The following is a 23681-nucleotide window of genomic DNA, read 5'->3' as shown; positions in this document are numbered from 1 at the left end:
CTAATTTATTGGATATTTTGCCACTTTTGTGCTAATGTCTTTAAAAGAGGAATCTGTTTACACATTTTATCATTTAATCAAGGTATTATTATATAATTTTATTAAAGATACAACAGAACTAAAAACATTAGCTTATTCTTGCATGTTCAAGACAATATGCAAATTCAATAAGCAAAGCTAATTTGTCAAAGAAAATAGTTACATTTATTCTGAAAGGTTTTATAAACTACACTCTTAATCAAAACAAAATAGATGACTGCAGTCATCTCTCTGCATAAAATTATAGTAAACATTTACATAACTTTATCATGCACATAAAACAAAAAGTTACTGCAAACAAAACAAAGTAGCATGTTAAGAAAAAAGTGTATGGAAATAGTTTTCTTACTGCATATCCCAGCATAGCCAGACTGTAGAGAAGTGTCCCCATCCTAACTTTCTAATAACATGATAGCGGCCATTGAAAAGATCACCAATTTTCACTGGATGATAGCCTCCTTTCATGAAAAAATGAGTAGAAAAAGAATATTCAGAAAACAAACAATAATTCCCAGGTTTTCAAGTAATTCTTGTAGCACACATTTGCCTCTTCAAATTATCCTGTACTATAAATAGGAAATCTAAAGAAAACTCTCATGTTAACAATCTGCCTTGCTTGGCCTGGAGGGAAAAAACAAATGTCCTGTAACTACTGCAGAGTTTATTCACCCTTCTCTCTTATGCTTTTATTTATTGTAATAATACCATCTGTTCTGTATTTCCTCAGGCTTATCTTCCACTTCACAGACAGTACAGAAAATATCTACATTATTTCTTTATCATAGTTGAAGCTTCTCCAATCAAGATACTTTGGATGATTGCAGAACCTCAACAGAGATTGTTTTAATTCCCATTTGCTTTCTAGTAGTAAAAGCAGCAACAAAATTCTTCCTGATAAAATGTTAAGAACAATGTAGGCTTTATTGATGCTCTTCAGCTTGGCTCGTGACCCACAGCACAACTCATTTTTGTCATGTCTGAGGGTTTTGCAGGGAGGCAGAGAGCACGGGCAGCTCTGGGCTCTGTCTGAACTGCTCTTTAATTCCCAGAGTCTGCAGTCCTGACTTACACCCTGCACAGGTCCTGCACAGCCCCAACAGGCAGAAAGGCCGACAGGACAGAGCAGGCTGCAGCTCAGGCTTCTAGACAGTGTGAGGAGGTGGAATGAAGTCTTTTATTTCCTTTGTATTTTAAAGTCATTCATCCTCCTAGTCAAACACAGGCAAGGCAGTGAACACACAACATTTTTATTCAGACCTTAACAGACCAACAATAACATCCACAATTCTGCCTAAATTGCAAACAAATAATAAAGCTGCACCATGCAACCCTTCAGGACATCACCAGCAGCAGACTCAGAGCAGCTGTCAAGGAATCACTTCTTGGTCTCTTTCTGGGTCTTTCACAATGTCATCCCCAACTGTCCTTGGGCAGGATTCCCCCACTATTGACTAGTCCATTTAGAAGGAGGAAAACCTCAGACTGCAGTCTAAGTTGCTATATTTGTTTTAAAATCCCATGAAAATCTTGTTAGAACTGGTACCCAGTTAAGACAATAATGTGAATTTATAACTTCATTCCTTGGATTTTAAACAGGGACTTCTCTCTTATCTCCTTTTATCTTTGGAACAGTAATGTCAGTCTGGATATATTTATATTATTTTGCTACTAATAACATCTTCTGCCTTAACAGAAGTTCATGGATTTATTCACAAACATCTCTGAAAGGCTTCCAGAGTAGATTAAAAAAATTAACACAACTGTACAACAGAATCATGAAAATTACATATTCAACAGAAGGATAAAGCTTAAAGTAAGCACTGCATTAGATGTTGGTATGTCTAACAAACTCCAGAACACACACAGATTTTATTTATGTGCACCAGGATGTAACTTTCAGGCTTTGCAAATGGCAGAGGTTTGCTCACAGCTTCAGCCAAAGCTGACCCATCTGACATGGCTGCAGCTGCCCAGGCTCCCAAACCTGATCCCATTGGCAGAGATTCCAGCTCAGCCAGAGCACCAGGAAAGCAGCACTCACAAGTGTCCATCTTCCCTGGGCAGCTCTGAGCCAAGTGACAACAACAACTGCAGAAGGGCAGCGCAGGTCTCGGTTCCAGAGTGCTGACTTCCCGCCCCTCCCTGCCCACCTCCCTCCCAGATTCTGGCACCACAGAGGGTCAGCCATGTCCACCAGGCACCAAGATGAGTGGGATGTGCACAGGCAGCACGGACAGAGCAGCCTCAGCTCCCTCAGCGAGCACTAAGGTGATGAAGTTGCATCTTTTCCACAGCAATTTTGCACAAGTACCTATGAAGGCCCCAATACGAGAACAACCACTAAATAAAATTTTAACTCATGAGAATTGTACACTTACTATCACACAAGGTATTTCATTTCACAAATCATTAGGCATACAGACACCAACAGTTGCAGATAAAATGTGCAAAGGAAAAAGAAGGCTCTAGTTCAGAAGAGTACAAGGCATTACAGGATTAAGTCCCAGGCCTGCCTCTGGGGGAAGAACTCCCCACTCCTCCATCACTAAGAAGGAACAGCTCATGAAAGCTGCCAGGACAACTCGCCCAGAAAGCCAAAACCACACCTTCATTTCCACTGCTGAGTTGTGCCAACCTCAATAAGGATGCACACAATGCCAAGTGGGAATTCCTTATTTCCCAAGAAAAAACCACCACTTTTGGAACACCCAACCAGTCTTACTCTCCAGGAAAGGAGGGGGGACATGGCCTTGCTGAGAGTGTTGACTATTGTGCTATCCATGCGAAAAGAAACAGTGTCAGCCACAAATGAAGACCAAGTCTACTGGAGTTTCATTATTACAGACATTTTGCTAAATAAATACACATACATGAATCCACACGGATAGGAAAAAAAGCAAACCTGAATTTTGTTTTTTTAACCATCCTTCAAGTAACAGCTGATGAGGATATTTAACAATCGGACAAACATAATCAATATTTATGACAGTTATGTACTGGTGTAAAACAAACAAAAGAAATACTACTACTTGATAAATTGTTTCCATAAAAATCTATCCTGGAGGATGAAGTCCTAAGTGTTAGTGGAAGGTTAAGAGAATATAGAAAATTCTACCTTTCCATTACTGAAAAGGTTCACATTTGTGAAATGAATCAAGTCTGATAACCTGATCACAAAATTTATGTAAGAGACTTCCACATAATTCACCATCACAGTATCCTCTCTTCTGATCTGAGATTTTGCTGCATGTATCATTGCATGGAAACAGTGTGAAGTATGAAACATTATTCTCTATATAATAATCTTTCCTTTGTAAACAGATAGAATTAAAAAAAATATTTTAACTAGTTCACACCTCTCTGTAGTTTGCAAACAGATTTTAAAATTCAACAAGAACATTATTTCTGGACCACTTTAAAATTTCCATAAACCCAGTTATGTTAAGTCAGTTCTCCAGGAGTTCCATGGCTGGAGGCACTTGTGAGTCTGCCTCTCCGCAGACAGCTTTTGGCATACTTGTGCATCAAAGTAATTAAAAACCTGTGATACTTCCTTCCCATCACAGACAGGAAACAACATATACAGAAAATCAGAAGATTTCCAAGGATATCAAAGTCAACTGGGGGTTGATAAGTTATTTTAGTAAACTCTACGTGTTGCAAGAGTAACAATGCAATGTACATAAAACCATTATTTTGGTCCCCACACCACTGTTATAACTAATTACAGCAATACAGCAGCCTGTGCGGCAGGTGCCAGCAGGGGTAGCATATTCTCTGAGTATCCATTTAAGAAGATACTTTCCACTGCCCCAAGTCATGACAGAAGCAGTACTGGAAACAATCAGTCACCACTCCTGCACACATTAACATTACTCCCTGCTCACTTGTATCAGCAACACAGGCACTTGGAGGCTGTGCACAATCAGGCAACAACATGCTTAGTTAAATGCATTTTAAAAACTGGTGTCATCCTATTGTGAAGGTAATTATTTCAGTTCTTCATGATACAGAGAGTATTTCTAAATACAGTAACCAGAAAGCATCCATGCAAAATTAACAGTTTGGGAAAAGTTAAGTAACTTCTGGAAGAACAATACACGCATTTGAAAATATACAATGTGTAAGTGGCACTGCTGATAATGTAAACAAAAAAAACCCCAAACTCGTTGTACTATTCACTGCAGCACACACAGGAAAAAAAAGTCTCTCACAGCCAGCTAGCTACATGCATGCAAGAAAGAGGGTCAGAAAAATGAGATCATTATTCCTGAACGCCTCCTGAATGTATTGGTAATTGTAGCTGGCTCATTCTATGTTTGTATAGGGAATTATTCCCTTTGTGAACGGGATGAATGGGAGACATCTCCAGGGGGCAAGGAAGACGATCAGAGAAGTAACAAAATCCATTTACATCCATGACACAACAGACTCCTGAAAAAATCTCCAAGTGTTTCAGGCTTTCCACAGAAGACAAAAAAATAGCTTCACTAAGTATCCCTTGAAAAATCATGTGGTTGGACCTTTGGTATTTCTATTCCTCAAACAAATATATATTTGAGAAGTATTTAATGTAAATTCAGAAGTAATGTCACAGATTTAAACAGGTCCTGGAGGAAGCCCCCAGGAAGGAGAGGTTAGTCTGCTTTATACCTACAGCTTTTTGTTGTCTCTTTCACATCGGGCACTAATTCAAACAGATATAATTTCCTGATTAAAAATGCTACCATGACTCTTTACTAACCACCACATAATGTGCCTGTGATGCAAGCCCAGCACACAGTAACATACCCTTAAAAGAAAAATTAGTAACAAAAATACTCAGTGCAAAGCACAGTTAACAGGTCATCTGTTGTATTCATTAAAAAAATTAATTATATACTCATCAAAATTGCCCTGCTTTGAAATTTCAGGTTGGGGTTGAGAAGAAATGAAGTACCCTCTGAGTTCACTCAAAAATCCTGGAAGGCTGCCATTTTGAAGATAAAATTAGGAATAAAAGAGACACTCCAGCACTAAATAGTAATTTACAAATCTTTAGCTTCCACCCTGTAAACACACATAAGGCTATCCAAAACAGAAATAGGTATTCAAACTAATAAAACATCTCCCAAAAATAATGGAAATAATGCATCTAAAAGCCATCCCTGGAATTCTTTACCAAATAACTTAATTCCCCATGTTGAATATAAAATATACAAACAGAAGGTCTCTGTAGCCCTGGATCATTCCAATCCCATTCAATTCAAATCCTTATAGGAATCTTCCCTTCCATTCAACCCTAGCAGATTACAAGAAGGGAATGTACTGCTCTGTCTGACCAGAAATTAGGGTCAGAAAACAGGTAAATCATCCACTGGAGCAACAAAAGCACTGCTCTCATAGAAACAATGATCATGACATCCAAACGAACCAAAGCTTGAACTGCCTTTAATGCATTTTAAAAAATTCAAAGCTTCAGGATCAGAAGAGTTCAGAAGAACCCTTATGTTTTTCTTTGCCCTGCTGCAGAATTCAACATTCAGTTTGAGTTTACTGTTTGGCTTTCACTATTGGCACTTGTAACCCACTTACACATTTGCAATATCACATATTAATAAAACTTCTTACATCAAAATGAAATAGTCGCTTTCTACTGTTAAATCTAAAAATACGAAACACTTATTCTGGGCTGGGAGAGAGGATTCCTAAATCAGCCCATCTCCAGGCTTACACAGAAATTTCTGATTAAGAAGACATTATCATATTTGACATAGGAAGTGATTCCTGGTATGAGGAATACAGAATACCAGACACAGTCAGTGTGCATAGAGTACTTTTTGGCTTTTCAAAAGCATTAATATGAAGTGATAAAACTTGATGTTCCCTGGAGTATACTCATATTCTTCAAATCTACAACAATGGAAAACCCAGAGTTGACAGACCTGTTATTTATAGTTTTTCACGGAAGTGCAGAATACATTTTATCCTAATGGAAACAGGCTTGCAACTTTAGCCATGACTTTAAAATCCACTTCAGCACTGACACTGTTGTACTGCAGTCACACTTTTGTGCATTTAACAGTATTTTAAAAAATTAATGTAACTAATATGAAAATTAAGGAAATTAAGCTAAAATGAAAATGTAGAGGGCCTCAGACAATGCTGAAGGCTGTGAAAGACATGCGGAAAAGCAGCACATAGAACATCTCAGGCTAGGGCAGGTGAGAGACAAAGAAAAAAGGTACAGTTTAAAATAAATGTAGGTTAATGTTATTAAAGTAATCAAAGTATTTTAGAACCTTTTGGAGTGTGAGGGGTTGTTTGTCTTGGGTGGTTTTGTTTGTCTTACAGCTCACATGAATTAAGAAAAGTTTCTTTGCTATTCTTCTAACTAGGACAACAGGAAGAAAAGAGGGATGTGGTATTTGTACATCTATTACAAAAGGTATAAATAAGCTATGGCTAAGTCAAAAATGAAAGCTGAAGACAATCTGGACCTGAAGTGAGAAGCTGTTCCTAACTCCTGAATAAATCAATTCCATAGAGATCAGCTCTTTACAAACCTCCCAAGACCCGTAACTGAGGCTGGCAGGGCACTGTCCCCCCTCAGTGACTGCACCGCACGCACCTTTACAGTAATCGGCGGGATCCTCCTGCTCCTCATCGTCAGAGCCCAGAATCTCCTCCTCTGGCTCTGGCGGGGTGGGCTCCGGCAGGGGCGGCGGAGGGGGCGGGGGTGGAGGTGGAGGAGCAGAGGGAGCTTTCTGTTGAGGCTCTGGCCTGGAAAGAGAAGAGACACCACGTTCAGTAAAGAGCTTCCCCACAGGGGTAGCCCAGCCCTTCAGAGGGGACAGGAACACCAGGGAAGCACCTCATTTTCTCAGTGCCATCTTCTGTATTCCCCACGGGACTGTAAGGAGGGGCATGGACAGAGAGGCACCTGACAAACCAAGGGCAGGTCTCAAGTGAGTTTGGGCTTAACTTGCTGGAACAGCCTGGAAAAGGTACATGAAGTATATAAACAGATACAGACAAACTTTTAAAACTCCTGATGAGTAAATGACACCTTCGACCCATCTCCTTGAGCACAACTGAGAAGAAATATTTTTCAAAGAACATCAAGTTCTTGAAAAGCTCCTCCCTGCTAGAAGAAGTAAGAAAGACTTCACTAATACAAATCAAGGAACAAATCTTCTAGCAACACTGACCCAAACCTTAATGTCCTTCTCCTCATCTGTAGCTGCTGCCAAGACTATGGAAAGCTGTGTCAGTATACACAATACTGAAAACATCTATTAGAAAATAAGAAAAAAAATAATCTTCCTAGGTACACTGTAATGCTCTCCCAGCACACACACATGTTTCGTATGTGCTGAATGAATGAATGAATGAATGAATGAATGAATGAATGAATGAAAAACAACCCACAACGAAACCACTGAGGCCCAACACCACCAACCAAGAGATGCTTTTCTGTCTTGCAGCTCCAATTACAAGAAAACAACCAAAGATGTGAAATACATTTTATATCTTATTCTGAGGAAGGCTCAGATAAAATAATACTTGGTATTTCTGAACACCTCTGAACTACTCACATTTCAAAACTGAGTATTTTCAATACACTGAAGTCAAGGGTTGAAGTGCCCCTGGTTGTCAAATAATTAAGAAAGCCTTCTCCAAACAAGCTGATGGTGTTATTTGTTGTAATCATATTACTTACAAATAAAAAATGTATACTTGCCAAATACACTTGCAAAGTAACTTAAAGCATTTGTGCCATCAAAAACTGCTTATATTTATATCTACTTCAAATCTAACATGTCTGAAAAAGATCATATTAACAGTAATCTGTAATTCATTATAAAAAAACAGAAATCTAATTTTTCAGCACCTAGAAATAAGATTGAAATACTTATTTGATCATGAGTAACAACTATATTTATGTTTATGCCACTCCTAAGTCCTCTTTCTCATAATTCCTTTTTCTTTTTACACACTACAATTGTTCCAAGACAGATAGTCAGAGCATTTGGTGCCAAAAAGAACACAGTTGGTCATAAATAAATTCCACTGGCAACATTCACCACCTGCACAGCAGCTGCTGTTAAGCCTTTGCTTTAAAGGACATCCCTGCAAGTTGTGTGCATACCAAATTTATGTGCCTGCTACCCTTTCAGATCATAAAACTCTTCAGTCATTAAAAATGGTCATATAAAAAAATGGACAGGTTTTAAAAGGAACATTTTTAACTAATTTGTAAATTATCTAAGCTATGATGAGAAATCCAACCATATAAATAATTTTACATAATTTTTAACCACATAAAACTTTTTACAGAATAGGAGAGAGAGAAAAGAGATCCATTTGTAGAATAAACAATAAATATATTTGCACGTGCTTCTACCACATAAAGCATGCTGGTTTTTGCCTTCCTGTTTGGCTCCCAACAGGTGTCGTCTCTATGTGGTACATTGCAAGGAAAGCAAACCACAAATGGAAAGTGCACCAGATTCTCTGACCAGTTACTCCCATTACAAACCAGGTTCCTGGCCCTCCAACAGCCTGGTTTCATGGTGTGTCAGCAAGGCAGGACAACTCCCATGCCCAGTCTGATGCTGGCAGAAATCTTTAACCAAACAAGTTATCATATAAGGACCTACAATTACAAACATTAAAACTTCATCTGCTGTGCACAAGACCTTTTTGGATACACAGATCAAGAACTAAGAACACTTAAAAACTAAAAATTAACAGCTGGACTCGATGAACTTCCTATTCCAGCACAAATGATTCTATGAGCAAGAAAAAGGATGCATAAGCCTGCACTTCAACATATCTGAAATAACTGTGTGCCAGGGAACACAGAGCTTGGGCTCCTTGATGCACTATCATTTCACTTCCTTCTGACCACAAGTATCCATGTCATTATTTTGGTCACATGAGATGGCACAAAGGCCAGGGGCGGGGAGGGTCATGCGGTACAGGGGCTGTAAATTCAAAAATCCACTGAAATTGTGCTGGTTTTGTCTTTTATGACTCGCTCTATTTCTTCACACAATAAAAGCAGTATTTAAAGAGAATCAGAAGCATCTCTGGAATTGAGATACATACATTTTGTCACTCACTTTCAAATAAACATCGAGTCATACCAAGACTCTCCCTCTGAGAGAAAAAGGAAGTGTACAACACAAGATTTAAGAAAAATAAAAGCTAAATCTATTCCCAGGGAAATGGGTGAAGAAGACAAGGTTGCTTCTGAGTATTTCTTAAGCTACTGCATTTGATTCTGGTTTGAAAAGGGTTATTTTTATCCTGTCCTCAATCCTAGTTGATTTTGGTACTCGGGATTGTTTTCCTACTCTGCTTTGTGCACATCAGGAAGGAAGGAAGGAAAGATATTACCTTATTTCCTTCTGGAGTTATTTATGATTTTTATCTGCAAAAAATAAAACACTGTTTTAAACTGAGGAAAATCTTTGATTTGCCCTCTTAGCTTTGCTTGCACCTTTTGAACAATGAAATATTAGTACAGAAAGATGAGTGAAGGAAAGAAATGCTGCTGAGTTATATCAACCTGACTGCTAATTCTGCATTCTTGGCTTATTTTGCCATTTTTTCCCTTCAGTTTAGCATTCTTAACAAGAGATTCTTATTGTTCTTTCTTGTTCATTTTCACTTTTCTGGAGTAAAAGTAAAGATCAAGTTCTCAACACTTCACTTGGCTGCTTAAATTCTGCCTAGAAGTTGAATAACCATCCTGGCATCACCAATCTTGCTTTTCTGCCAATACAGTTTCACAGAACTGTTAGGTAAGACATCACTCAATGAGAGAACTCCAGTTTGCCATTTCTGAGTAGCCCCTTTACTGAATTGCAAAGATAAGCTATGATGAAAGTTTCAACAATACTTTCATTTGCAGTTTATGGCATGAATATATTGGAAAAAATTAAATCTAAGTTGAATAAAGCATATAGAGTTTGCTAAAATGTTAATTATTTTTTTCTTTTAAGTGGACTTTAAACATCATTTACACTAAAAATCCAGCCATCAAGAAAGGTGTGAGCAATACACATGTAAGTAACCTCCACTTCCTTTTCAGACATCTAATGGTCAAATACTATCATAAGAAGCTACTCAACAGCTGTGTTATTTCAAGTTACTACTCTTCTCTTATTCCTAAAATGTTGTTATGTAATGACATGCATTAGGTAACACATGCATGCAGAGATAAATATTGAATTTGTTTTTATTTTTTCCTGAAGTAATCACTTGGTACTCTGTGGTCTGCCACCATCAGGCTCTTCATCACCATCCAAGCATAAACACTTAATTAACAGAAGACAACAACACACCACCTCCAGAGTCGCAGGATTCTGTCAGCAGGTATGCAAAGAACTGCCCATCTCCACAGGCAGTGATGACAAACCTCACAATTGTATTGAAAGAAACAGTACAAACAATTATCAAACACTGGCCAGCATGTTTTTTCTTTTAATTACTGCCTTTTTTGTGGACAAAAATAAATTTACGGCAAAGTCCAATTAAAATGAAATCCTATTTTTAACCTGCTCTTAGAGGGAATGCTTAGTAAAAGACAAAAGGAAAGTTACAGCATTTCTCCTCCACAGTGAACTTGAAGCAAAATACGTCAAAACCCTGCATGGGGTCTTATAAAAAATCAACTGCCACTGTTACGAAACACAAAATTACTCACAATTTTACTGTTCTCCATCACAGACATGTTGCTCCAAGTTCCAGCTGGGGAAAAGCCAACAGTAAAAGCAATTTCCATAACAATAAAACCTGAAAATGCTGGGAAAAATATACTGTGAGAAATTCAGGAAGAACTGTTCAGTGTTTTTATTGCTGATGTTGTGGGGTCAGTTGCTATTCTTCTATTCTCAAAAAGGTAAAATAAGAGCAGTGAGGGTGATTAAAATCACGAAACGCCTTCCATATGGGAAGCATCTGAACAGACCAAAACTCTTCAGCCAGGAAAAGAGACGGCAGAGCTACAAAATCTTCAGAGGCACAGAGAAAGCAAATAGGAAATAGCAGTCTACTGCCTCTCCCCACACAAACTGAGCCAAGCTGACAGAAAATCCGAAGCAAAAAAATTAGTCATGCAATATGATACTAAAAACTAAATCCACCTTTTCTCCTTAGAGATATCACGGATAAGAGAAGTTAGTCTCAAACAGGGCTCAGAAAAACTCATGGAAATAATATGAAGTGACACTAACAAAAAACCCCTTTGCCTCTGAGGCCCGTCAGCCTGAGCTGGCTGGATTTAGAACAACCCTGAGCTCTTCCCCAGGGAGCTGCTCCTGGCCAGAGGGAACACAGATGCACCTCAGGTCTGCCCTCAGGCAGCCACTGCACCTTCATGCATTCCTTTCTTTGCCTCAACAAAGGAATGATTTCCATTACTAAAAATCAAAACAGACTTCAGGCCTCTTTATCCAAAACCCGCAGAGACAAAGAAATGTTTTTATTACCAAGTAAAGTGTAAGAATGCACTGCAGGCCATTTGTTGCTGTATACCAAGATCACCTGAAGAAATTCTCACGTTCCCCCGGGGAACAGGCATAAGAATGGCAGGAGTCCCTCCCTGTGAACACTGCACTGCACACATGGGGATCAATTCCAGGGAAACAGAGCTTTACCTCTAATGTGGCTAAAACCTGCACCTGATTCTTTTCCTTTAGGAAAGCATTGTCTCAGAGGGAAAACAGGCTGTGTGTCAAACAAAACAAACACTGAGGAGACAAAAATTGGTTGAATTATGCTCCGAACTACCTCAGTCTGAGGGGAAAACAAAGCTTCCTTCAGATTTTCAAATGAACACAACCAGAGGGGTTTTTTTTGCTAACAGAAAATTCAATTAAAATTAGGTTAAATTACTTGTTCACATATTTAATAAAATAAAATATGGGATAAACTATATACTAACAATGTTATGAACCTCCTGACATGTCCACAGAGGCTCTTTGGGGAATTTTAATTTGAAGAGGTAAAATAGAGGAAGCAAGGGGGAGGGTAAGCATCCGAAGAAGTGCTGAAGCCTCCTAAAAGATGTGAGCTTTATGAAATCTACAGGTCGGTGTGGGTCCACCTGGAAGGAGCTCCAGGTGTGCTGCTCTCCAGTTCCAGGAGGCAGAACCTTTCATGCTCCTGGGCAAGGCTTGCAGGTGCTGTAGCTTTTATAGTCTGAAATCCCTACATACAAGTTGCCTCCAGCTGTTATTAATTATCTTAAAGATTCAGCTATTTGAATCTCTTTCTCCTTTGTTCAAATGGTGTCTGCTTTAGGATCTGAACTCTTCCCTGCTCTTTTTTCCCAAATGCAAATTTAGCTTAATTAGACAGGTGCCTTCTAACAGGGAACTCTTTGAACCCGAGGCAGCCTTAAATGGAGGCTTTCTAAGCAGATCCACACACATACAACAAGCAACAAAAACAGAAGAAAGATCAAAACAACTCTGAAATTCTTGCTCAAGAAACAAAATGTTGCATATTTCAAGTAAGATTTTAAAGGGCTGTAATACTGAATAATTTGCAATTTTAATAGCTGTGATCAGTTATTTGTAATTCAGTAATTATTTTTAATTATGCCAGAGGTCATCTTACTGTTCTTAGAAACAAAGTCTATAAATTCAGAAGGAAAGAGAGCATAAAGAGATTTTTTTTTCCAACTCCAAGAAATTGTTCATGTGGACTTCCAAGGACAGCTTTGCTTTACATGAAAAACACTATTTGTGTTCTTACTCTAGTGCAAAACTGTATTACAATCTCCAATTACAGAAAATTTATGCATAAAGAGAGAGAGTGCTGGCATGTCATAAGCCTGAAACAGCTTCATCTGGTCATTATTAAACAAAAATTATCATTCTTTCTGGGACTGCTAACATTCCTTCAGAAGACACCATCATACCAGTAAACACTGATAGAAGGACCATGAAAACCCCTCCTGGAACGGAGCAGGCTAAGACATGGCAGCTTTTGTAACCTCAACCAGCAACACAGAGAATGAATTTTTCATTCCCATCTTGATGACTACCCTTTTGGAGGCCACTTTGGGCTTGACTGCATACTCAAAGACCAATTAAAATGCCAAGAGCACCTTCTTCTGTTCAAAACAACGGGCAATATAAATAAATGCCATTTCATGCAGCAAGTACTGCAGTCTTACCATGCTGCTGCCCCGGCCCAGCACCACAGGAAGAGCAGAGCTGAGGGGACCCAGGGATCCCATTATATCAAATCACATCTAGGACGAAGCAGTACAGTCTGCCAGGTTTAGGAGGCAGCTCTTATGGCCCTTCTCTGACACTGAGTTACACCAAGTTCCCAGAAGTAGCTGATTTCAAGCTCTGAAAGTGAGTCTCAAATAAAATTTTGCCCTTCAACACACACAGTTCTGTTAAAATGTTCTTAAGACAGTAAACCAGAACCCAATTTTATCCAGGAAGCCTCCATCTTAACTGAACTTGCCAAGGTAGTATGTTTTCCTCCTCAAATACTGTATTTCTTGCAGAGCTGTACTTTCCAGACGAGTCATCCATTACACACTTGCAGAAGGAAAAAAGTCAACAGTTCAAAAAAGAAAACACAGACCCAGCTGGTAACACAAAAAGAAAATACGTAGATGTACACTCAGCAGTTTACACCTTCCCAACCTGTATTTCTAGTCACCAGTAAAGCATTATAAAGACTGAAAATGTTAAAATAATAGAATATCCTGAGTTGGAAGGGACCAACTAGAATCATCTGGTCCAGCTCTTGGCCCTGCAGAGGACAGCCCCAGAAATCACACCATGTGCCTGAGAGCATTGTCCAAACGCTTCTTGAACTCTGCCAGGCTTGATGCTGTGACCACTTCTCTGGGGCTCCAGGGCCCAACCATCCCCTGGAGAAAAACTTTTTTCTAATACCCAACCTGAACCTCCCCTGAAAGAACTTCACACTGATTCCTCAAGTCCTGTCACTGGTCACCACAGAGCAGAGATCAGTGCCTGCCCCTCCTCTTCCCCCCACACGGAAGTTGTACCTGCAGTGAGGTCTCCTCCCCTCAGTGTCCCCTTCTCCAGGCTGAACACACCGAGTGCCCTCAGCATCCCCTCAGCTTCCCACTCTAGACTCTCCAACATCTTTGTAGCCCTCCTTTGGATACACTACATCCTCATATCACGGAGCCCCTAAATGCCCCAATATTGCAGGTGATGCCACCCCAGAGCAGAGCAGAGTGGGACAATCCCCTCTCTCGCCCAGCTGGTGATGCTGTGCCTGATGCCCCAGGACAGGGCTGGCTCTCCTGGCTGCCAGGGCACTGCTGACTCACATTCAGCTTCCCATCAAACAGGACCCTCAGGTCCCTTTCTATGGCACTGCTTTCCAGCATCTCATTCCCCAGTCTGTACATCGAGGGTTGCCCCAACCCAGGTGCAGAACTGGGCATTTCCCCTCACTGATCTCCCTATGGCTGGTGATTGCCCAGCCCTCTGAGTTGTCGAGGTCTCTCTGCAGGACCTCAAGTGCCCTCAAAGGAGTCAACAGCTCCTCCCAATTTAGTATCATCAGCAAACTTACTAAGTATTCCTTTGAATCCTGTGTCCAGGTGATGTTGAAGAGCACTGGGCCTAAAAAATGGAGCCCTGCAGAGCCCCACTATGACCAGTGTGAGTATGAAGTCATTCCACTTGCTATAACCCTTTGCACCCCACCTGCTCACTCACTGCATGACCTGTTTATCCAGACATTTTGGCCAGAACCATTCTGTGAGACAGTACCTAAAGCTTTACTAAAATCCAAAAAGATGACATCAACTGGCTTCCCTTGATCATCTAGGTGGATTATCTTGCCTTAAAAGGAAATTAAGTTTGAAAAGTTTGATTTTCCCCTCATGAAGCTGTGCTAGCTGTGACCGATGACTGTGTTGCTTTAGGGATGGTTTTCAGTGACTCCCAGAATCACCTCCAGAATTTTACCACTCACTGAAGTGAGACTGACAGGCTGTTATTTTCCAGGCTCATCCTTCTTGCCCTCCTCCAAAACTGGGACATTACCAGCCTTCAGTTGTCACCTGGGACCTTTCCACATTCCCGAGACCATTCAAAAATCATTGATAGAGGTCTTGTGATGATATCAGGCAGCTCTTTGAGGATTCCTGGATGAAACCCATCAGGCCCCACAGACTTATCGGGATCCAGCTGCAGATCCCACACAAGTTCAGGGCCTGCTGGGAGTTCTCACAGCCATGGTCCTCCAGCTCAGGACATTGGCACCCCCTTAGCCCACCATCAGTGTTGAAGACCAAGGCAAAAAACTGAATCTCTCTGTGTTTTCTCTGTCCCTGTTTGTGAGGTGACCATCCGCATGCTGTAACAGGCCTGTGTTATTTCTACACTGCCTTTTGCTATTAACATAATTTGAAGAAGCTCTTTTTATGTCCCCCATGGTGCTGGCCAGTTTCAGCTTCCATTGAGCTTGCAGGGACAGTGACCAGCTTCAAGCCTTTGTGTCGAACAGACTTTTGACTTACTGCTTGCCATGGTACAGAGCACAGCTGCACCTCCCCTGCAATGGGAGGCTGAGAGTACTGAGGGTCTCTCAGAGCATCCTATTAATCACTCATTAATTACAGATCCTGCACAGCCTGCTTAACTCCTCCCAAAACTCCTCGACCCAGACTATACCTGAGGGAATGTTCACCACTGAGATGGGAATGAAGCCTCCTCTGTGGCCTTCCGCACCAACTACCAGGCATCACAGAGTGGTGCCCAGTTCCTGGGTTGCATGTACCCATTATTCCTCTCACAGTGGAAGGGTTTCCTATGGAGAGATGCCTTTCCTTCTACCTTGTTTGCCGCCGTGGTTTATTGCACTCCCTAGGGCCTGTATTTTACAGGCATGGGGGTGGTTACACAGCATTTCAATCACCCACTGCTGCTCTGGCAACACCCAAGCTTCATCAGTAGCTCTCACAAGGACTTTTGGCTACAAAATATTAAGAAATTCCAAAGAGTTGAAGAGGGGAAATACAGCTGTCATAAATCCATGGACTATGCACTGATCAACGGAGAATACAGTTTCTTATACATGTATCCTAATGCTGTCAAAATGAAACTTCCACCTGAAGTAAGGCAGATAAGGAATATTGCTCCAATACAATGATAAAAATCTAGTTAAAAACAAGCCAACCTCATAAACCACATATGAAGCTTTACCTTCTTCAAATCCCCTTGCAACAGGAGTCACTCCTCATGCTGCACTTCCTCCCCCTGTGTGCAGGCACCTCCACTTCTGACCTGTAAGACGACCTGACAGAAAATACTGGCAGGGGGTAACAAAAATGGCCACTATTTTGGCTTCTTCCTCTCCTTATGGCTGTGTGATGGATTACTTTTAACAGAATGACTCATAAGTGTATAAATGGAAATTAATTTTTGACTTTCCTTTTGGCATACTGTGTTGCACTATTTAATTTCTGCTTTTCACTTTAGCATATTAAATTATAGTGTCTCTAGTCTATTAATATGTTCAGAAAACATGCTGTTGTTACTTCAGTATCCTCAAGTTGCCACTAGCAACAAATTTTTAAGTTTTGAAGGAGAGGGGGAAGCAGCACGCTCTGCTCTCCAACAGCCCTATCTGCCTCTGGAAACGTTTACAGATTTAACTTATATGGCATCAAAACCCTTTAAGTCACTGATCCCTTTGAGATCGAATACAGACTCAAATATGAATTCATAACTAAATTTAAAAATATGGGATTTGTTCTTTATCACAATACAGCAACTCCCTTAGAGTTAATGTAAACATGCACATACTGCAGGGAAGCATATCTTCCATAAGCCATATCAAGACAACTGTGATAATCTTAAGCAAAATGAGCCAAAATAAAACACCAAGTGCAGTGTTTCCCACCCCTTTTTACCTACTGAACAGTCTGGCAGAAAAAGATTTCATAGTAACAGTGAAACTGCAACCCTTCACTTAATACCAAATGCAGTCAGCAGCAGAGTTGCTTGTTTGGTTGTTTGGGGTTTTTTTAACCCCTAAACACCCTGGTAAAATGGCATCCTGATTTCAAGAGATCATCTAGTGCAAAACTGCATTTTCATGTCCATGCTTAGTAACTGCTTAGAAGAGGGATTCATTCACCCTGCTAGTGGCAAATGAATCATACTCTGCAATGGGAACTCAATTCCACAGGCATTGAGAGAAGGGTAAGCAGACAGGCATTTTGGATGGAACAAAAACTGAGGGACATAACAGGCAGGTGAAAAAAACAGAGCCTGAAGGAACAAGGTTGCATGACTAAGTCAGCAATTAGAGGAACCTCTCTGTCTGCTGCAAGTATAAACCATTGCTGCAGTGACAAATTCTGAATCACTGGTTGGAACTCTATTGAACTTCACCTTGTTACCCACCCCTGCTTTGAAGAAGCTGGAACAAGCATTTTACATGAATCTTTCACATTAACAATCCACACTCCTTTTCACTAACAGACTCTCTTTCTAAATACAGGATTTATCTCAATTTTTCTAAAAACACACAACCTCCTCCCAAACTTCAAAATGCCAGGAACATCTCCCCTATTTTAACAAATATGTTCACAATTCCTACTGACATTTTATGGAAGTACCCATGTTCACACTGAAGTATCAGTAAATAATAAAAGCAAGAAACTTAAAACTTTTTAACTTAATTATTAGACATAACTTGCAATGATGCCTATCATTCAAAAACATTTTGCTAGTGTTCAAAGGTTCCTAAAATATCAAATGCCTCCCTTGAGTTTCTCTCTGTGTATTGCTCATTCATGTTAATTTAAGCATCAATTTTCCTAACAGAATTAAGTAAAAGGAGCAAAGAGGTTGCTGAGTACAGCCACAGTCAAAAGCAAGCAAATGGAAAACTCACAGGTATGTGTTCTTCACAAAAACACATTCTCACTCGAATACAGAAAATAATGGGCAGCTGGTTTTAACCTTTTACTTGATCTTTCTGTCTTCTTGTCTTCATAGAGGCAGTAACAATTATTACTCTTCACACACATGGAAACACTTAATTTGGACAACTCTAAAACTAATCAAGAACACCTAAGTTCCTTGGGATAAAAAGTATCTTTTTTCAAGTGTGTAGATCTCTGGCTAATTTTTTGTACTTTTCATACTTCTTAATACAAACTTATAGTTGATGTCTTGCCCAACCATCTCATAGAACACAGCATAGTTTATTTTATTCAATCTTCCAAAAAACAACATTGTTTCCCAAAGCCACTGCACTCAGCATGCTCTCCTGTCACATGTTCACTCAGTGAGAAGGCTGACATTTCACTCTAAGATTCTGCCATCGCCCTTTGGCTTTTCAGGTGCTTGCAGGGAAATGCCTTTCCATTCCTTATCCCCATCAACCATTTGTCCTGTGGGTTGTAGAGCCCATTTTGGAGCTTTTTGTTACTTCCAAAACTTGCAAGTGAAGGACCTCTCATTTGACGGGCTCTTCAACAAGCAGCAGCTATTCCAGAAGAGCTGGGGAAGTCACCCCAGCATTACACAGCCCTGTCCAGCTGGCTTGGATGAGGCAGTTTTGGATACCAAATACTGTGACAATTCATTATGAGATTTTTAGAATCTCTTTAGTGTCAGCAAGTCTGCAAATAAGGGTTATCAGACCATCTGACTCATCCCAGCCTTGGCATGCCTTTACTTCACAGCATGGATGCTGGATGACTCACTTTTTGGAATATTTCTATTTCCAAGAGCAAGGCAGAGTGTCATCAGTGATGGAAAAGCACTCAAGGAATCCCAGCTGTCATGTTATCCCACATGAGCCGTGTCCCTACTAGAGAACATGCAACTCTTAAAGATGCACCTGCCTCCTAGAGCAAGATCTTTCCACACCCTATGTCTTGATACCAGAATGCTGTGACTGAACCTTCCCTGATCAGGTCAGTAAGCTGAATGGCCCAAGAAAGGAAACTCATAAAGGTAAATTCTGGGTCCAGTTTACAGCAGGAAGTGGACAGCAACTATTACTTCTGTGAGGCTACAGCCTCCAGTTCACCTCTTTTCCATGGGTAACCCCATCTCAGGGTTTCTGGGGGAAGGACAACAGTGGCTGCTGCACCTGACTATCACCCAGGAAAAACTGAAAAACTTTCCTACTTCAGGCCTCACAAGTCAAATGTCCAGGATAACTGTCATGGCACAGTAAAGACCAGAAACATTCTGGTGCCAGGTCCTAATGACAGTAAAGGATGGTGACATGATGATTTCAAACCCACAACATATTAGAAGCAGAAACTAAGGTCCAAGGAACATGGCAAATTTACTGCTGCTGAAAATGGAAATATTTGGTGTTACGTTGGTGACAAAGCTTCTGATCTGACTGGTGCCAAGACTACATATGTCTGCAATGTACTGCTGGCATGACTTTCACTGAGTCAGTGCCAAAGGCTGCTGAAGTCCACTCTGCCACTGGCTCAGCAGTCTGATATGCCTCAGAGATGTCCTCAAGAAGCCGTGTAGACTGTGAGCAATAATGGACAGAAAAGGGCTGAGGGAAACTCAGAGTTGAACCACTGTGTTTCAAGAGAAGAAGCTGAGATGAACTGGAAGTGTAGCAGACTCATCTCACCTTATGTACCTCCAGTTACTGCCAAAGCTGGTTTTCTCCTCCCAAATGAAGATGTGTATATGCAGTCAGTGCCACTGTGCACATTATCAAAGAGTTTTAACTTACTGAACCTCTGAAAAGATGATAGCTGAAACACTGATTGCAGGATAGGATGGGATGGAGGTATTCTACTACAAAATGAGACATATGTAAATCAGTAGCATGACAAGGCAGCCAAGCCATGGACAGCTGCAAAATGCCTTTGAGCTTAATCCTGATTGATAGTGTGGGTGCCAGACATAGGAAGAGGCTAATATTCCTCCATGAACATTTTATCTACTTGGATTTCTACAAGAGTCCCAGCTAGGATAAATCAGTTCCCTTTAGACATTTGATGAATTGCTGCTAGGCAACATCAGACACAGACTAACTGTATAGTGCCAGGGATGGGAAAGAAAGATGATGATTCATTGAGATGAACTGAGCCCTTCACACTTTCTAAAAAATACTCCTGCCAGCTCAGTTCATCTTCTCAGAAGGTTCTGACTCCTCAGAACATCCCACTGCATTGAAGTGGAGCAAGTACTTTGCATGTAGGAGGCACAGGGAAATGCATAGAGATCATACAATTGTTTAGGTCAGAAAAGACTTTTAAGATCAAGTCCAACCGTTAACCCAGCACTGCCAAGTACGCCCCTAAATCATGTCCCCAAAGCGCCACATCTACACATCTTATAACACCTCCAGGGAGGGTGACTCAACCACCCACTCAACACTCAAGATGAGCAAAGCTTCACCATAGCCCCATCAAAGAGAACCTGCAGACTTAAGAAATCCCTTCCCTCAATGAGTCCTAGTACCCAAAAGAAGATCTAGCATTTGTAGAAATAGCTTTAAAATACCTTTAAAACATACTTTCCTCACTCTTTTTCATCATTAACAAGGGAAAATATCCAAAAATCTCATCAATGTAGATATAATTCTCCAGAAATTTAACTTCCAGGGAAGGAAAGAAGCAGCCTTTTATTGTTTATTTTAAACACAAGCTCCACTTTCTTTACCTCACCACACATCACCTCATGCCCCAGTCTATCCCTATCAGCAATCTTCACAAGTCTGTAAACACAGTTTGTAAAATAATGTCCATAATTCTTCCAATTTCATCTGAATTCCCCTTAGGTATCTGTGTATCAGCTACAATTATTTCTTGAAAAAATAGTGAATAGTAATACACAAAGAGGAAGTAAAAATAAACAGGTAGGAGCAACTGAGCAAAACTACTGGACAGTCTTTAGCAAGTAAGGGGCATGAGGGGATCTGACTTCCTAATCACTCTCAGTGATGGGGGTGAGGGGAACCCAGGAGTCGGTGTCAGAGCTCTCACAACCCCTAAAACCATGTATAAAGTAAAAAAAGATATACTAAGTACCACTGAAAGGTAACAGGGGATTGAAAGAACAAACAGGCAAGGGTTATCATTTGGAAATTCAGAGGAAAAAAGAAAACACAAGTGACAGAACTGCCATATAAAAGAAAGCATTTTTCTCTAAGATCCCAAAGTCCTTTGTGAAAATTATTTTAGAAGAGTTCAGAAGGTGAAAACTAGAACGAAAAGCCAAACTCAGTCTGTTTTGTCCCTGTTTTGCCTCAGTAAAAAACTTCCTTTGTCCTCAGTACAGAAATCTCCTTGCTACTTCCACGTAACGATACCAGTAACAATTGTGTATATATCTAACAGTGCTTTTCTCTAAAGTCAGATAAGAATAAAAATTAATTATCTATTGGAAACAGCAAACAATATGTTTCAATTTCCATTGTTATATGGTCTCACTTTTTCAACAGATTCATACAAATTGTTAAATGTTTTTGTGCCTTGAAATACATTTCCTGTCTAAAAATGTAGGTCTGCATCTCTTCCCTTGCATAAAAATACCAACCACAGCACAGCATCAGCCTTTCTCCCAGTGGCACCACGTTGCCATAGAAACTAGCCCTGATTTCTACTGCCAGCATAGGTTCCATGTAAGCAGGAAATGAGCTTAAGTAATATTTATATAATATGCAACAGAGAACATATATACAACATTTATAATTTCACTGGAGGTCTGTAGACTGGCTGAAGCAGCTTAAAGAATTCTCAGGCTGTTTCCATCAGACATTCAAAGTATATTTATATTACCAGCCTCAAATTCATAGCATAGGAAATGCACACATGTGGAATTCAGTATATTCTCTTCTCCCTCTTGTTATCAATCAAAAAGACAGACAAGCTCCATAGTTCAAAAGTAAATAAAATCATGTGTTCTTGAATTTATCTTAGTGCTTTAAGAGCGAGACAATCCCTCTGCCTTACTCTCAAAAGCTACAACAGAAGTCTATAAAGGCTTTTTTGTAACACAATCTGAAACAAAGGAAACAAACCTAACATTCAGTATTCCCCTCCTTTTTCTTTTCCACCCCACTCCCTGTCCCCTATAAAAAATTTTCCTGTAAAAATATTACCGTAAAACACTGTCCCACAACTCTGTTGTTTTGTTTGTTTGTTTGTTTTTTTCTGAATACAAGCTGTGTATGCCCAGAATCACGGAGGGGACCTCTGGAAGTCATCTGGTCCAACATCCTTGCTGCTTCAGCAGGACCACCTAGAGCAGCTGTCCAGAACGACGTCCAGATGGCTTACTTGGAATATCTCCAAGGATGGAGACTCCACCACTACTCTGTGCAACCAACCTGCGCCAGTGCTCAGCTTTCAACACCAGACATGAGATCAGGAGACACATTCAAACTTCTAAAGAGCAAACAATTCACTGGCTGAGGCCCAATAAACCTTTTCCATACCATAAAAACTTTATTAGGCAGCTTACTGTAAAATGACATAACGGAAAATGCCTTTCAAGTCTATTTAAAGGGGTGGTAAACGCTGCAGACTCTTACATATAGAAGAAAACAAACTAAGTCTCATTTCCTCATCTCTCTTAGACTTTCTCAGATCACTTTTTCAGAAGTGTTAAGTTTTGAAAAGAACTACAGGTCTTAAGCAATGTTCTTCTGGAACGATTTCTGACTAGAAATGTAAGAGTGGAAGACAGAAAGGCAAAAACACATCCTCCACATTTAGAAAGCCTGGGGAAGACTCTCAAAGGCTGATTCAATCACTGACCTGTGCCATCAGAAACAATGTTTACTTCAAGTATCTAGTTCCTTTCTATGCCATAAGCCAATACCCAAAGTCTATTACTAGAACCAAGTCTGATCCTCTTTCTCATCTTCATTTCCAAGTAAAATGTTTTAAAGTTGCAAATATTAACTAGAATGAATTACCTTGAGACAGAAATCCCTTGAAGAAGATGACCCTAGAACTTGAGCACAATGAAATTAGAAGAGCTATTCTAGGACAGGGCAAAGACCCACACAGGCCAATAACCTACATTTAGAAAAACAGCCACGTGCAGATGCCAAAGGAAAAAGCATAACAGCAAACTAAGCACACAGGAATCCTTCCTCCCACAGGCAGTCCCCTGGTCGCCAACAAATGGCAGCTCAGAGGCCACCAGATGGGATTCCTGTGTGTTGAGTAACTCCAACCTGGTATTTATTCCACAAATCTATCTACCCAGCTCCCCCTTGGGCAAATGGGAACTTATTAACATCCATATAGAATGGCACAATGTTCCAGAGCATTCTTACCCTTTTCCAAGAGACCATCATCACCTGTTTGTGCTGTACCTCTCACAGCTCCAACCGACATCCTTTGATTCCTGTCTTGAAAGCCTCCGAACACCTGTTCCATAGTCACCCTCTCCCTGGCACACACTTTCAGAGACATCCACTGCACACCCTCTGCCATCTGTTCTTCAGCCTTGAAGAGCCTTACTCAGTTTTGTCTTTCCTCCCAGGAAAGCTGCACCATAATTCAGGATTGTCCCCTTCACTCTTCCCTGGCCTCTGTCATGCTGTATCCTGTCTATGCAAATATTCCACAGGTGACTTGTGAAGGGTTTTTGTTTTGGTATGACATTTTCTACTATGTTGTCTCC

At 40.3% G+C, this 23681-nt stretch overlaps 1 protein-coding gene across 5 annotated transcripts in view; it reads right to left on the bottom strand.

Moving 5' to 3' along the window:
• The window catches only part of SRPK2 (SRSF protein kinase 2), a 143743-nt gene that overhangs the window by 37525 nt on the left and 82537 nt on the right, over positions 1-23681 (bottom strand). For all 5 annotated transcript variants that reach the window (XM_071552664.1, XM_071552663.1, XM_071552660.1 and 2 more), the window contains 2 exons: positions 6650-6801; positions 389-497 (listed from right to left, as the gene is read on the bottom strand). In XM_071552664.1, coding sequence (XP_071408765.1) covers positions 389-497; positions 6650-6801 — 261 coding nt within the window. The remainder of the gene's footprint in view (positions 1-388; positions 498-6649; positions 6802-23681) is intronic.

Source organism: Pithys albifrons, chromosome 3 (genome assembly GCF_047495875.1).
Source record: "Pithys albifrons albifrons isolate INPA30051 chromosome 3, PitAlb_v1, whole genome shotgun sequence".
NCBI lineage: Eukaryota > Metazoa > Chordata > Aves > Passeriformes > Thamnophilidae > Pithys > Pithys albifrons.
The sequence above is the reverse complement of the archived record's forward strand: the minus strand, read 5'-3'. Positions and strand labels throughout refer to the sequence as shown.